This window comes from Bombina bombina, chromosome 8 (assembly GCF_027579735.1).
Source record: "Bombina bombina isolate aBomBom1 chromosome 8, aBomBom1.pri, whole genome shotgun sequence".
NCBI classification, from domain to species: domain Eukaryota; kingdom Metazoa; phylum Chordata; class Amphibia; order Anura; family Bombinatoridae; genus Bombina; species Bombina bombina.
In genome coordinates, this window is record NC_069506.1 from 121296194 (window position 1) to 121310739 (window position 14546).

The following is a 14546-nucleotide window of genomic DNA, read 5'->3' on the forward strand; positions in this document are numbered from 1 at the left end:
TCTCAGAAAAAAGGAAATTCATGCTTACCTGGTAAATTTATTTCTTCTACGATACGACGAGTCCACGGATTTCATCCTTACTTGTGGGATATTATCCGCCAGCTAACAGGAAGTGGCAAAGAGCACCACAGCAGAGCTGTATATATAGCTCCTCCCTTCCCCTCCACCCCCAGTCATTTGACCGAAGGTTATAGGAAGAGAAAGGAAAAGCTAAAAGGTGCAGAGGTGACTGAAGTTGTAAATAATAAAAATATAATCTGTCTTAAATTGACAGGGAGGGCCGTGGACTTGTATCGTAGAAGAAATCAATTTATCAGCTAAGAATAAATTTCCTTTTCTTCTACTAGATACGACGAGTCCACTGATTTCATTCTTACTTGTGGGATACAATACCAAAGCAACAGGACATGGATGAAAGGGAGGGACAAGACAGAGACCTAAACGGAAGGCACCACTGCATGAAGAACTTTTCTCCCAAAAACAGCCTCAGAAGAAGCAAAAGTATCAAATTTGTAAAATTCTCTCTCCTGTTTGATTCGAGCAATCACCCGTGGAAGGAGAGGAAACGGTGGCAACACATAAGCTAGGCTGAACGACCAAGGCACTGCCAAGGCATCTATCAGTTCGGCCTGAGGATCCCTCGACCTGGATCCGTATCTTGGAAGTTTGGCATTCTGTCGAGACGCCATCAGATCCAATTCCGGTCTGCCCCATCGGAGAATCAGTGAGGCAAAAACCTCCGGGTGGAGTTCCCACTCCCCCGGATGAAAGGTCTGTCGACTTAGAAAATCTGCTTCCCAGTTCTCTACCCATCGGATTATCTTGGATACTTCTATCATCGCTAAGGAACTCCTTGTTCCCCCCTGATGATTGATATATGCTACAGTCGTGATGTTGTCCGACTGGAATCTGATGAATTTGGCTGAAGCCAACTGAGGCCACGCCTGAAGCGCATTGAATATTGCTCTCAGTTCCAGAATATTGATTGGAAGTAGAGACTCCACCCGAGTTTCAGGGAATTCCAGACTGCACCCCAGCCCAGAAGGTCCGTTGTCACTATCACCCACGAGGGTCTGTGAAAACAAGTCCCCTGGGACAGATGAGCCGGTGACAACCACCACAGAAGAGAGTCTCTTGTCTCTTGATCCAGATTTATCTGAGGAGATAAATTTGCATAGCCCCATTCCACTGTCTGAGCATGCACAGCTGCAGTGGTCTGAGACGAAAGCGGGCAAACGGAATAATGTCCACTGCCGCTACCATTAATCCAATGACCTCCATACACTGAGCCACTGATGGCCGAGGAATGGACTGAAGTGCTCGGCAAGTATTTAGAATCTTTGTTTTTCTGACTTCCGTCAGAAATATTTTCATGTCTACCAAGTCTATCAGAGTCCCCAAGAAGGGAACCCTTGTCCGTGGAACTAGTGAACTCTTTTCTATGTTCACCTTCCAACCGTGAGTTCTCAGGAAAGACAACACTGTGTCCGTGTGAGATCTTGTCAGTTGATAAGTCAACGCTTGAATCAGAATATCGTCCATATAAGGCGCCACTGCTATGCCTTGCGGTCTGAGAACCGCCAAAAGAGACCCTAGAACCTTTGTGAAGATTCTGGGTGCTGTGGCCAACCCGAAGGTAAGAGCCACAAACTGATAATATTTGTCCAGGAAGGCAAACCTTAGAAACTGATGATGATCCTTGTGAATAGGAATATGAAGGTAGGCATCCTTTAAGTCCAGGGTAGTCATATATTGACCCTCCTGGATCATTGGTAAGATTGTTCGTATAGTCTCCATCTTGAACGATGGAACTCTGAGAAACTTGTTTAGACACTTAAGATCTAAAATGGGTCTGAAAGTTCCCTCTTTTTTGGGAACCACGGAAAGATTTGAGTAAAACCCCTGTCCCGGTTTTGGAACGGGACAAATTACTCCCATGGTAGAGAGGTCTTTTACACAGTGTAAGAACGCCTCTCTTTTTATCTGGTCTACAGATATTCTTGAAAGATGAAATCTCCCTCTTGGGAGAAAGTCCTTGAATTCCAGATGATACCCGTGTGCCCCGATTTCCAGTGCCCAGGGGTCCTGAACATCTCTTGCCCAAGCCTGAGCAAAGAAAGAAAGTCTGCCCCCCACTAGATCCGGTCCCGATCAGGGGCCGCCCATTCATGCTGTCTTTGTAGCAGCAGCGGGCTTCTTGGATTGTTTCCCTTTATTCCAAGTCTGGTTGGGTCTCCAGACTGACTTAGGTTGTGCAAAATTCCCTTCCTGCTTTGTGAAGGAAGAGGAAGCAGAGGGTCCTCCTTTATAATTCTGAAAGGAGCGAAAATTATTTTGTTTACCCCTCATCTTAGACTTATCCTGAGGTAGGGCATGGCCTTTGCCTCCAGTAATATCAGAAATGATTTCCTTCAATTCAGGCCCGAAAAGGGTGTTACCTTTAAAAGGGAATAGTTAAAAGCTTCGTTTTTGATGACACGTCAGCAGACCAAGATTTGAGCCATAACGCTCTAAAATAGCAAATCCTGCATTTTTCGCCGCTAATTTAGCAATTTGAAAAGCAGTATCAGTAATGAAAGAATTAGCTAGCTTAAGAGCCTTAATTCTATCCAAAATGTCATCTAACAGAGTCTCAAACTTTAGAGACTCTTCCAGAGCCTCAAACCAAAAAGCTGCCGCAGTAGTTACTGGAACAATGCAGGCCGTAGGTTGTAAAAGAAAACTCTGATTAATAAATAATTTCATTAGAAGACCCTCTAACTTTTTATCCATAGGGTCTTTGAAAGCACAACTGTCCTCGATGGGTATAGTTGTACGCTTAGCCAGGGTAGATATAGCTCCCTCTCCCTTAGGGACCGTTTGCCACGAGTCCCGAATGGTGTCTGATATGGGAAACATTTTCTTAAAATTTGGAGGGGCAGAAAACAGTATACCTTGTCAATCCCATTCCTTTTTTATAATTTCCGAAATTCTTTTAGGAACCGAAAAAACATCAGTGTAAGTAGGCACCTCTAGATATTTGTCCATCTTACACAATTTCTCTGGTGGTATCACAATAGGGTCACAATCATCCAGAGTCGCTAAAACCTCCCGAAATAACAGGCGGAGATGTTCAAGCTTAAATTTAAAGGACGAATCTGTCTGAGGTAACACATTCCCTGAATCTGAAAGCTCTCCCTCAGACAGCAATTCCCTGACCCCCAACTCAGAACACTGTGAGGGTACATCGGAAATAGCTAATAAAGCATCAGAGGATTCAGTATTCACATTAATACCTGACCTACTGCGTTTACCCTGTAACACTGGTAATTTAGATAATACCTCTGTAAGGGTAGTTCACATAACTGCAGCCATCTACTGCAGAGTAAAGGAATTAGACACACTAGAGGTACTTGGCGTCGCTTGTGTGGGCGTTAAAGGTTGTGACACTAGGGGAGAATTGGATGGCATATCCGGATTCTCTTCAGACTGAGAATCATCCTTAGACACACTATCTTTATTTAGAATATGCTCTTTACAATGTAAGGCCCTTTCAGTACAAGAGGTACACAATGTAAGAGGGGGTTCCACAATGGCATCTAAACACATAGAACACTGAGATTCCTCAATGTCAGATATGTTGAACAGACCAGTAAAAGCAACAAAAGACGTTTAAACACTTTATTAAATGCTTTAAACAGTTTTCAGAAAACATGTACTGTGTCTTTAAAAAATAAAAAGTGAACAATTTTTTCAAAACTGCAGTAAACTTAATTTTCTTCAAAATTAACTCAATCCCAAATAAGGTTTCCAAAAATTATTGCACCCCAAGTATTAAGGGAAGGATTAAGTGCTAAAAAGTATTTATAGCCATTTATGATAAAGTCAGCAAAAAAATACCCTATGCACCTACCGGCCAACAGTGTACTTCGAGAAGACTCGACAACAATCCGGAGAGGAAAGAACCGGAGCCAATGCCTGCTGCTTCCTAGTCAGAATAAAGAGCGTGTCTGAGCATGCGAAAATATGCCCCGCCCATCAGGACCGACGACCGAGTAGGCCCAAACAACCGCATGGAGGAGCGGTTACAATATTAGCTATGTGGAAATGATTACCCCTAAATAAAATGCTACGGTCATAATGTGAAACAACCAACCACAAATATATATCTCCCAGTGTCTTTATAATGAATCTTGCAGCACATAGACATTATAAACCTTGCCCAAAAAAATGTCAACAAATAAAATAACTAATAAATAGTGAATAGGTTACAGTAACACCCCCCTTGAAGATAGGTCTACTGCTTACCCCTTCCCTAACAGGGAATACATTTTCAGCCGTTTTCTGACATACCAAGTCTCCTCAGAATAAAAGGATGCACATACCTCAATGCTGCTGGCAGCATGAATCGGTCTCCACACTGAAGATGTCTCCTGTATTTCCTTCAGATCTGTGGTAACCAACATGGATCTTAGTTACAGCTGCTAAGATCATCAACCTCAGGGCAGAATTCTTCTTCAAAATCCCCCTGAGGGAAACCGTACTCATCGGTACCATTTAAAATAAAAAACTTCTTGATTGAAGAAACTAAAACCAACACCTCACTTTACCATGTCTTCCTAGTATAACACAGGCAAAGAAAATGACTGGGGGTGGAGGGGAAGGGAGGAGCTATATATACAGCTCTGCTGTGGTGCTCTTTGCCACTTCCTGCTGAACAGGAGGCGTAATCCCATAAGCATGGATGAAATCCATGGACTCGTCATATCTTGTAAAAGAAATATACTTACCAATGGACACTAATCCACTACTAATCAAGTAGATGAAACATTATCAGTAGAGGTTATGGAATAGGAGTATATCTGTAGATCCACAAATGGAGGCAGAAGACAGGTCCCTGCTACCGACTACAGAGGGTTTGTAAAAAGATTTCCCATGAGGTGAAAACAAAGCAAAATAAACCCTACCCCAAATTTATCCCTCTGACAAGCACTGTACTCTGAGGGAAACTGGGCCTCACCATAGACTGAAAACCCCTTTTTCTCTGAAGAATCATATGTACATCTTCATTCTTTAACCACCTACAGAGGAAGCAAAGTAAAGACTGAGGTATGTGTAAGGGATTTTATAGAGCTCTTGGGGTTTGGGAATCTTTTCCTCCTCTTAGTAGTAGAGAAGAGTAATTCCCATGAGTAATGGATAGTGGACTCTCACCAACTGTATGCATGTTTCATACTGGAGCGCAGGTACATATGCTCTTACATTCTTTATAAGCTTCAAATTTCACTTATTTTTACAGTGCACAATTCAGAGCCGCAATTGCAAGCACTGCTTGCTAAGAGACAACACCTAATCGGTGGAATTTGCGGCTAATGAGGGATTCCAAAAGCAAGCAGGAAAAGGGAGCATGTGTACCCGAGTTTCAATATGGCAGCACTCTGTTTAAAGAACCCAGCACTGCTGGAACTTCCACTTCAAAGAGGGCTACTAAAATAGTCTAAAATATAAAAAAGTACAAAGAAAGTCTCTATGGTCTAAACATGTTGTCCAATCAGCGCTCTCCCCATATGGCCATGCAGTTGTAGCTAGAGCGCAAATTGGACAATAATTTAAACCGTTAGCTCATAGAAAAATTGACTTTTGAAGTGGGAGGCAGAGCATGGAGTATTTGAATGTTATATCTATATTAAAAAGTAAGTTATAGCACAACTTCATTACAACTGATTAATGAAACTATCTAAAAAAACATTAACAGTCCAGATCTGATTTTTAAAAAACAGAATTTATGCTTACCTGATAAATTACTTTCTCCAACGGTGTGTCCGGTCCACGGCGTCATCCTTACTTGTGGGAATATCTCTTCCCCAACAGGAAATGGCAAAGAGTCCCAGCAAAAGCTGGCCATATAGTCCCTCCTAGGCTCCGCCCACCACAGTCATTCGACCGACGGACAGGAGGAAAAAACAGGAGAAACTATAGGGTGCTGTGGTGACTGTAGTTAGAGAAAATAATTCATCAAACCTGATTAAAAAACCAGGGCGGGCCGTGGACCGGACACACCGTTGGAGAAAGTAATTTATCAGGTAAGCATAAATTCTGTTTTCTCCAACATTGGTGTGTCCGGTCCACGGCGTCATCCTTACTTGTGGGAACCAATACCAAAGCTTTAGGACACGGATGAAGGGAGGGAGCAAATCAGGTTACCTAAACGGAAGGCACCACGGCTTGCAAAACCTTTCTCCCAAAAATAGCCTCAGAAGAAGCAAAAGTATCAAATTTGTAAAATTTGGCAAAAGTGTGCAGTGAAGACCAAGTCGCTGCCTTACATATCTGATCAACAGAAGCCTCGTTCTTGAAGGCCCATGTGGAAGCCACAGCCCTAGTGGATGATCTGTGATTCTTTCAGGGGGCTGACGTCCAAATTGTGCAACAAACGTTCCTTCTTTGAAACTGGATTCGGACACAAAGGTGGTACAACTATCTCCTGGTTAATATTTTTGTTAGAAACAACCTTTGGAAGAAAACCAGGCTTAGTACGCAAAACCACCTTATCTGCATGGAACACCAGATAGGGTGGAGAACACTGCAAAGCAGATAACTCAGAAACTCTTCTAGCAGAAGAAATCGCAACCAAAAACAAAACTTTCCAAGATAACAACTTAATATCTATGGAATGTAGAGGTTCAAACGGAACCCCTTGAAGAACTGAAAGAACTAGATTTAAACTCCAGGGAGGAGTCAAAGGTCTGTAAACAGGCTTGATCCTAACCAGAGCCTGAACAAATGCTTGAACATCTGGCACAGCTGCCAGTCGTTTGTGTAATAAGACAGATAAAGCAGAAATCTGTCCCTTTAGAGAACTCGCTGATAATCCTTTATCCAAACCTTCTTGTAGAAAAGAAAGGATCTTAGGAATTTTGACCATATTCCATAAGAATCCCTTGGATTCACACCAGCAGATATATCTTTTCCATATTTTATGGTAAATTTTTCTAGTTACCGGTTTTCTGGCTTGAACTAGAGTATCTATCACAGAATCTGACAACCCACGCTTTGATAGAATCAAGCGTTCAATTTCCAAGCCGTCAGCTGGAGGGAGACCAGATTTGGATGTTTGAATGGACCCTGTACAAGAAGATCCTGTCTCAAAGGTAGCTTCCATGGTGGTACCGATGACATGTTCACCAGGTCTGCATACCAAGTCCTGCGTGGCCACGCAGGGGCTATCAAGGTCACCGGAGCCCTCTCCTGCTTGATCCTGGCTACCAGCCTGGGAATGAGAGGAAACGGTGGAAACACATAGGCTAGGTTGAAGGTCCAAGGCGCTACTAATGCATCCACTAGAGTCGCCTTGGGATCCCTGGATCTGGACCCGTAGCAAGGAACCTTGAAGTTCTGACGAGACGCCATCAGATCCATGTCTGGAATGCCCCATAATTGAGTCAACTGGGCAAAGATCTCCGGGTGGAGTTCCCACTCCCCCGGATGGAAAGTCTGACGACTCAGGTAACCCGCTTCCCAGTTTTCCACACCTGGGATGTGGATCGCAGATAGGTGGCAGGAGTGATCCTCCGCCCATTGTATTATTTTGGTCACTTCTTTCATCGCCAGGGAACTCCTTGTTCCCCCCTGATGATTGATATAAGCAACAGTCGTCATGTTGTCTGATTGGAATCTTATGAATCTGGCCTTTGCTAGCTGAGGCCAAGCCCTGAGAGCATTGAATATCGCTCTCAGTTCCAGAATGTTTATCGGGAGAAGAGACTCTTCCCGAGACCATAGTCCCTGAGCTTTCAGGGATTCCCAGACCGCGCCCCAGCCCACTAGACTGGCGTCGGTCGTGACGATGACCCACTCTGGTCTGCGGAAGCTCATTCCCTGGGATAGGTGGTCCAGGGTTAGCCACCAACGGAGTGAATCTCTGGTCTTCTGATCTACTTGAATCACTGGAGACAAGTCTGTATAGTCCCCATTCCACTGTTTCAGCATGCACAGTTGTAATGGTCTTAGATGAATTCGCGCAAAAGGAACTATGTCCATTGCTGCAACCATCAACCCTACTACTTCCATGCACTGAGCTACGGAAGGACGAGGAATAGAATGAAGAATTTGACAAGTGTTTAGAAGTTTTGACTTTCTGACTTCCGTCAGGAAAATCCTCATTTCTAAAGAATCTATTATTGTTCCCAAGAAAGGAACTCTTGTCGACGGAGACAGGGAACTTTTTTCTATGTTCACCTTCCATCCGTGAGACCTGAGAAAGGCCAGAACGATGTCTGTATGAGCCTTTGCCTTCGAAAGAGACGACGCTTGTATTAGAATGTCGTCCAAGTATGGTACTACTGCAATGCCCCTCGGTATTAGAACCGCTAGAAGGGAACCGAGTACCTTTGTGAAAATCCTTGGAGCAGTGGCTAACCCGAATGGGAGGGCCACAAACTGGTAAGGTTTGTCCAGAAAGGCGAACCTTAGGAACTGATGATGTTCTTTGTGGATAGGGATATGTAGATACGCATCCTTTAGATCCACGGTAGTCATAAATTGACCTTCCTGGATTGTAGGTAGAATCGTTCGAATGGTTTCCATTTTGAACGATGGTACCATGAGAAATTTGTTTAGGATTTTTAAATCCAGAATTGGTCTGAAGGTTCCCTCTTTTTTTGGGAACTATGAACAGATTTGAGTAAAATCCCATTCCTTGTTCCGCTATTGGAAATGGGTGTATCACTCCCATTTTTAACAGGTCTTCTACACAATGTAAGAATGCCTGTCTCTTTATTTGGTTTGAGGATAAGTGAGATATGTGGAACCTTCCCCTTGGGGGTAGTTCCTTGAATTCCAGGAGATAACCCTGAGAAACTATTTCTAGCGTCCAGGGATCCTGAACATCTCTTGCCCAAGCCTGAGCAAAGAGAGAGAGTCTGCCCCCTACTAGATCCGATCCCGGATCGGGGGCTACTCCTTCATGATGTTTTGTTAGCAGCAGCAGGCTTCTTGGCCTGCTTACCCTTGTTCCAGCCTTGCATCGGTTTCCAGGCTGGTTTGGTTTGTGAAGCGTTACTCTCTTGTTTAGAGGATGCAGAGTTAGAGGTCGGTCCGTTCCTGAAATTGCGAAAGGAACGAAAATTAGACTTATTCTTGGCTTTGAAAGGTCTATCATGTGGAAGGGCGTGGCCCTTTCCCCCAGTGATGTCAGAAATAATCTCTTTCAATTCTGGCCCAAAGAGTTTTACCCTTGAAGGGGATATTAAGTAATTTTGTCTTGGAAGATACATCCGCTGACCAAGACTTTAGCCAAAGCGCTCTGCGCGCCACAATTGCAAACCCTGAATTTTTCGCCGCTAATCTAGCTAATTGCAAAGCGGCATCTAAAATAAAAGAATTAGCCAACTTGAGTGCGTGAACTCTGTCCATAACCTCCTCATACGGAGTCTCTCTACTGAGCGACTTTTCCAGTTCCTCGAACCAGAACCACGCTGCTGTAGTGACAGGAACAATGCACGAAATGGGTTGCAGGAGGTAACCTTGCTGTACAAAAATCTTTTTAAGCAAACCCTCCAATTTTTTATCCATAGGATCTTTGAAAGCACAATTATCCTCCATCTTGCATAATTTTTCTGGAATGACCAAGTTGTCACAATCATCCAGAGTAGATAACACCTCCTTAAGCAGTGCGCGGAGATGCTCTAATTTAAATTTAAATGTCACAACATCAGGTTCAGCCTGTTGAGAAATTCTACCTGAATCTGAAATTTCCCCATCTGACAAAACCTCCCTCATGGCCCCTTCAGATTGGTGTGAGGGTATGACAGAGCAATTATCATCAGCGCCCTCCTGCTCTTCAGTGTTTAAAACAGAGCAATCGCGCTTTCTCTGATATGCAGGCATTTTGGATAAAATATTTGCTATGGAGTTATCCATTACAGCCGTCAATTGTTGCATGATAATAAGCATTGGCGCGCTAGAAGTACTAGGGGCCTCCTGCGTGGGAAAAACTGGTATAGACACAGAAGGAGATGATGTAGAACCCTGTCTACTCCCTTAATCATCTTGGGCAATTTCATTATCTGTGGCAGTACTGTCCTTACTTTGTTTGGACGCTATGGCACAATTATCACACAATTTTGAAGGGGGAGACACATTGGCTTTCATACATATAGAACATCCTTCTAGGAAGTTTTCCAACTACTTTGGGATCCTCACACATGCATCTGCATGTCTGCTCTCAAAAAGTAACTGCGCAGTAATGGCGCGAAAATGAGGCTCAGCCTACAACTGGGAAGGCCCTTCCTGACTGGAAAGGTGTCTAACACAGTGCCTGACGTTAAAAAACGTTCCCCAAGTTTATAAGTGTGAATTACAAGCATAAACATGTATAAAATGCCCAAATAAAGCAATCGATTTTGCCCATAAAAGTGTCTACCAGTTTTATAGCCCATATTAAGCCCTTTATTCTGTTTGAGACAAAGACAAAGAAAATGGCTTACCGGTCCCCATGAGGGGAAATGACAGCCTTCCAGCATTACATGGTCTTGTTAGAAATATGGCTAGTCATACCTTAAGCAGAAAAGTCTGCTAACTGTTTCCCCCAACTGAAGTTACTTCATCTCAACAGTCCTATGTGGAAACAGCACCCGATTTTAGTTACTGTCTGCTAAAATCATCTTCCTCTCACAAACAGATTCTTCATCTTTTTCTGTTTCAGAGTAAATGGTACATACCAGCACTATTTTAAAATAACAAACTCTTGATAGTAGATAAAAAAACTACAACTAAAACACCACATACTCTTAACCATCTCCGTGGAGAGATATTCCCACAAGTAAGGATGACGCCGTGGACCGGACACACCAATGTTGGAGAAAAGGGAAGTTAACAATCACTTTAATAAAGTTAGAAGCTGAAAGCACCAAAACAGGGGGTCACAATCTGAAGTTAGAAGGCAGCAGATTCAGGAGAAGTTTGAGGAAGCAGCTTTTATTTGTTTTGTTTTTGCAGAAAAGGGTGGTGGATTTATGGAATAAACTTTCAATAGAGGAATGCATGGGGCACACAAGGCTATCCTAGGAAATAAGGAACATGTAATATGGGTAGAGTTGATGGGCCTTTTTGATTCTTATCTACTGTCAAATTCTGAGTTTCTCTGTTTCAACAGGGTCAGAAAAGGATTTGAAGTCAAAGTATAGCAATTTGTACAAAATGTTGAGCATGTCCTTCTCATGAGCTGCAATACATTGGAGCTCAGAATTGTGACAAAGGGATCCAATTAATAAGCATTCAGTTAAAACAAAAGCAGAATAAATGGAATCTGCATTAAAATTAATTGTGCAAAAGTTTCAAATAACTTACTTTTCAACAATACTGTTTTTGGTTTATGTATATGTAAACAGTCTGAACTAAGTTATGTTTGATAGGTTATATACCTAACCCACATCCTGCAAAATCATTCTCTTTCATCTCACCAGTCCATGATATTTGTAGATAGCGCAGCAGAGAAGCCCAGTATGTTGAAACTGATTTCAGTTGCTGTGCAGAGAGCTAATCCAGCCATGACAGGTAAGAGAGACATGTTCACCATCATTCCTGTACAAGAAACATAATAATAAATATATACCTAGGGGGGTTACCTCCTCTTTTAGCCCAGTTGTGCTTTTCACAGAGGAAAAAAACTTCCCTTAAAGGATTACTTTCTGTTATAATTTTTAAGCTAAACAACTAACATATTAAAGTTAATAAACATTAATTAAAACCTACTGACCTATATTTTCTCCAAAACGAAGTTTCATAACGTTCTAAAAGTTATATCTTTTATTCGCCGATGTCACGTTATCCTGCCCACTATTTTTAGCACTGCATGTTCAAAATACTTAAACCAATAACTTTGTGTTTAAAGCGCCATTTTGAAACCTAGGTATTGTAAACGGATTGGTACAGAGCAAAGGATACCCACGGAGTAGGTTTGGAAAACAATTAAATTTGCAGACAAGATTTCTGACATACGGTAGAGATATGTTAATGAAATGCTATTGATAAAAAGCGTATTTGGGGTAGTTAGTTAGTAACAGGCATAGAAAATATTTACTTACAGTGGCCCTTTAAGTATATCAGTCTGATCCCGCAGACTAAGGTCAGTCCAGCCCGAAATTCCATATATTTCAATCTGCATGTCCTCTCACTACCTTGAGCTAAATCTTTCCAAAACTGAACTCCTTATTTTCCTTCCTTCTACCAAAATCTTAACGCCAACTTTGTATAAATTGTTAACAACAACAACAACAACAACATTATCCACACCCTGCATGCCCAATGTCTTGGGGGTCACACTAAAATCAGATCTTTCCTTCACTCCTCACATCCAGTCTTGAAGTTTCTACATTAAAATTATTTCCAAAATTTACCACTTCACCACACAAGACACAACTAAGATATAAATCCAGTATCTCATTTCCCACCTTGCAACTCCAGACAGGCTTTCCTGCCGTACACATCACTCCTCATCAGCTGCAACACTCTGCCAATCCCTTCACTGGCTTCCACTAGCCTCCAGAATATATATATATTTTTTTTCCTAACCCTAACATTCAAGGCCCTCGATAACTGTTCTTTTCTATATTCCTAACCTTGTCTCCAGATACTCTCTGCCTCGCTCTATAAGACTCTCCCCTAGTTTTCAAAGTTTCAAGTGCTCCTTAAAGACTCTACTGTTCAGGCATGCATACAATGTACTCTAACCTTTCCTTACCCCAGTTCCACTCTTCTTCTGTCATTCCCTTGTATTCGATTAGCATGTAAACTTAAAAGCCCTATGGTTTTACAGATCACCTTTATGTAAGGTGATTTACAGTAGTGCAACTCTTTTGCACTTATAAATGCTACCTTTGCATATATTATACCCATGTTATATGCAGTGGAATCTGTTTGTTCTCTACAAATTAATAATAGTAAAAATCATGTCTAACACATACTGGGGATATAAAATGAACAGGAAAATTTAAAAACTAAATGATTTCATTTAAAATGTATATAAATTATGTTTTAAATTATGTAAAAAAAACATAATTTATGCTTACCTGATAAATTTATTTCTCTTGCAGTGTGTTCAGACCACGGGTCATTTATTACTTATGGGATATATTCTCCTTCCCAACAGGAAGTTGCAAGAGGATCACCCAAGCAGAGCTGCTATATAGCTCCTCCCCTCACATGTCATATCCAGTCATTCGACCGAAACAAGACGAGAAAGGAGAAACTATAGGGTGCAGTGGTGACTGGAGTTATAATTTAAAATTTAGAACCTGCCTCAAAAAGACAGGGCGGGCCGTGGACTGAACACACTACAAGAGAAATAAATTTATCAGGTAAGCATAAATTATGTTTTCTCTTGTTAAGTGTGTTCAGTCCACGGGTCATCCATTACTTATGGGATACCAATACCAAAGCTAAAGTACACGGATGATGGGAGGGACAAGGCAGGAACATTAAACAGAAGGAACCACTGCCTGAAGAACCTTTCTCCCAAAAACAGCCTCCGAAGAAGCAAAAGTGTCAAATTTGTAAAATTTGGAAAAAGTATGAAGTGAAGACCAAGTTGCAGCCTTGCAAATCTGTTCAACAGAGGCCTCATTCTTAAAGGCCCAGGTGGAAGCCACAGCTCTAGTGGAATGAGCTGTAATTCTTTCAGGAGGCTGCTGTCCAGCAGTCTCATAGGCTAAACGTATTATGCTACGAAGCCAAAAAGAGAGAGGTAGCCGAAGCCTTTTGACCTCTCCTCTGTCCAGAGTAAACGACAAACAGAGAAGAAGTTTGCCGAAAATCTTTAGTTGCCTGTAAGTAGAACTTCAGGGCACGGACCAAGTCTAGATTATGCAAAAGACGTTCCTTCTTTGAAGAAGGATTAGGACATAATGATGGAACAACAATCTCTTGATTGATATTCCTGTTAGAAACAACCTTAGGTAAAAACCCAGGTTTAGTACGCAGGACTACCTTGTCTGAATGAAAGATCAGATAAGGAGAATCACAATGTAAGGCAGATAACTCAGAGACTCTTCAAGCCGAGGAAATAGCCATCAAAAACAGAACTTTCCAAGATAAAAACTTAAAGGGACACTGTACCCAAAAATTTTCTTTCGTGATTCAGATTGAGCATGACATTTTAAGCAACTTTCTAATTTACTCCTATTATCACATTTTCTTCATTCTCTTGGTATCTTTATTTGAAATGCAACAATGTAAGTATAGATGCCGGCCCATTTTTGGTGAACAACCTGGGTTGTCCTTGCTGATTGGTGGATAAATTCATCCACCAATAAAAAATTGCTGTCCAGAGTACTGAAACCAAAAAAAAAGCTTAGATGCCTTCTTTTTCAAATAATGATAGCAAGAGAATGAAGAAGAATATTTGATAATAGGAGTAAATTAGAAAGTTGCTTAAAATTGCATGCTCAATCTGAATCACAAAAGAAAATTTTTGGGTACAGTGTCCCTTTAATATCATTGGAATGAAGGGGTTCAAACGGAACACCCTGAAGAACTTTAAGAACCAAGTTTAAGCTCCACGGAGGAGC

General features: G+C 41.8%; 1 protein-coding gene across 1 annotated transcript in view; it reads right to left on the minus strand.

Annotated features, from left to right (window-relative positions):
• Positions 1–14546, minus strand: part of SLC35E2B (solute carrier family 35 member E2B) — a 198245-nt gene that overhangs the window by 49209 nt on the left and 134490 nt on the right. The window contains exons 5-6 of the mRNA XM_053690983.1: positions 11442–11562; positions 3893–3967 (exon numbers count right to left, since the gene is read on the minus strand). Of these exons, the coding sequence (XP_053546958.1) occupies positions 3893–3967; positions 11442–11562 (196 nt within the window). The remainder of the gene's footprint in view (positions 1–3892; positions 3968–11441; positions 11563–14546) is intronic.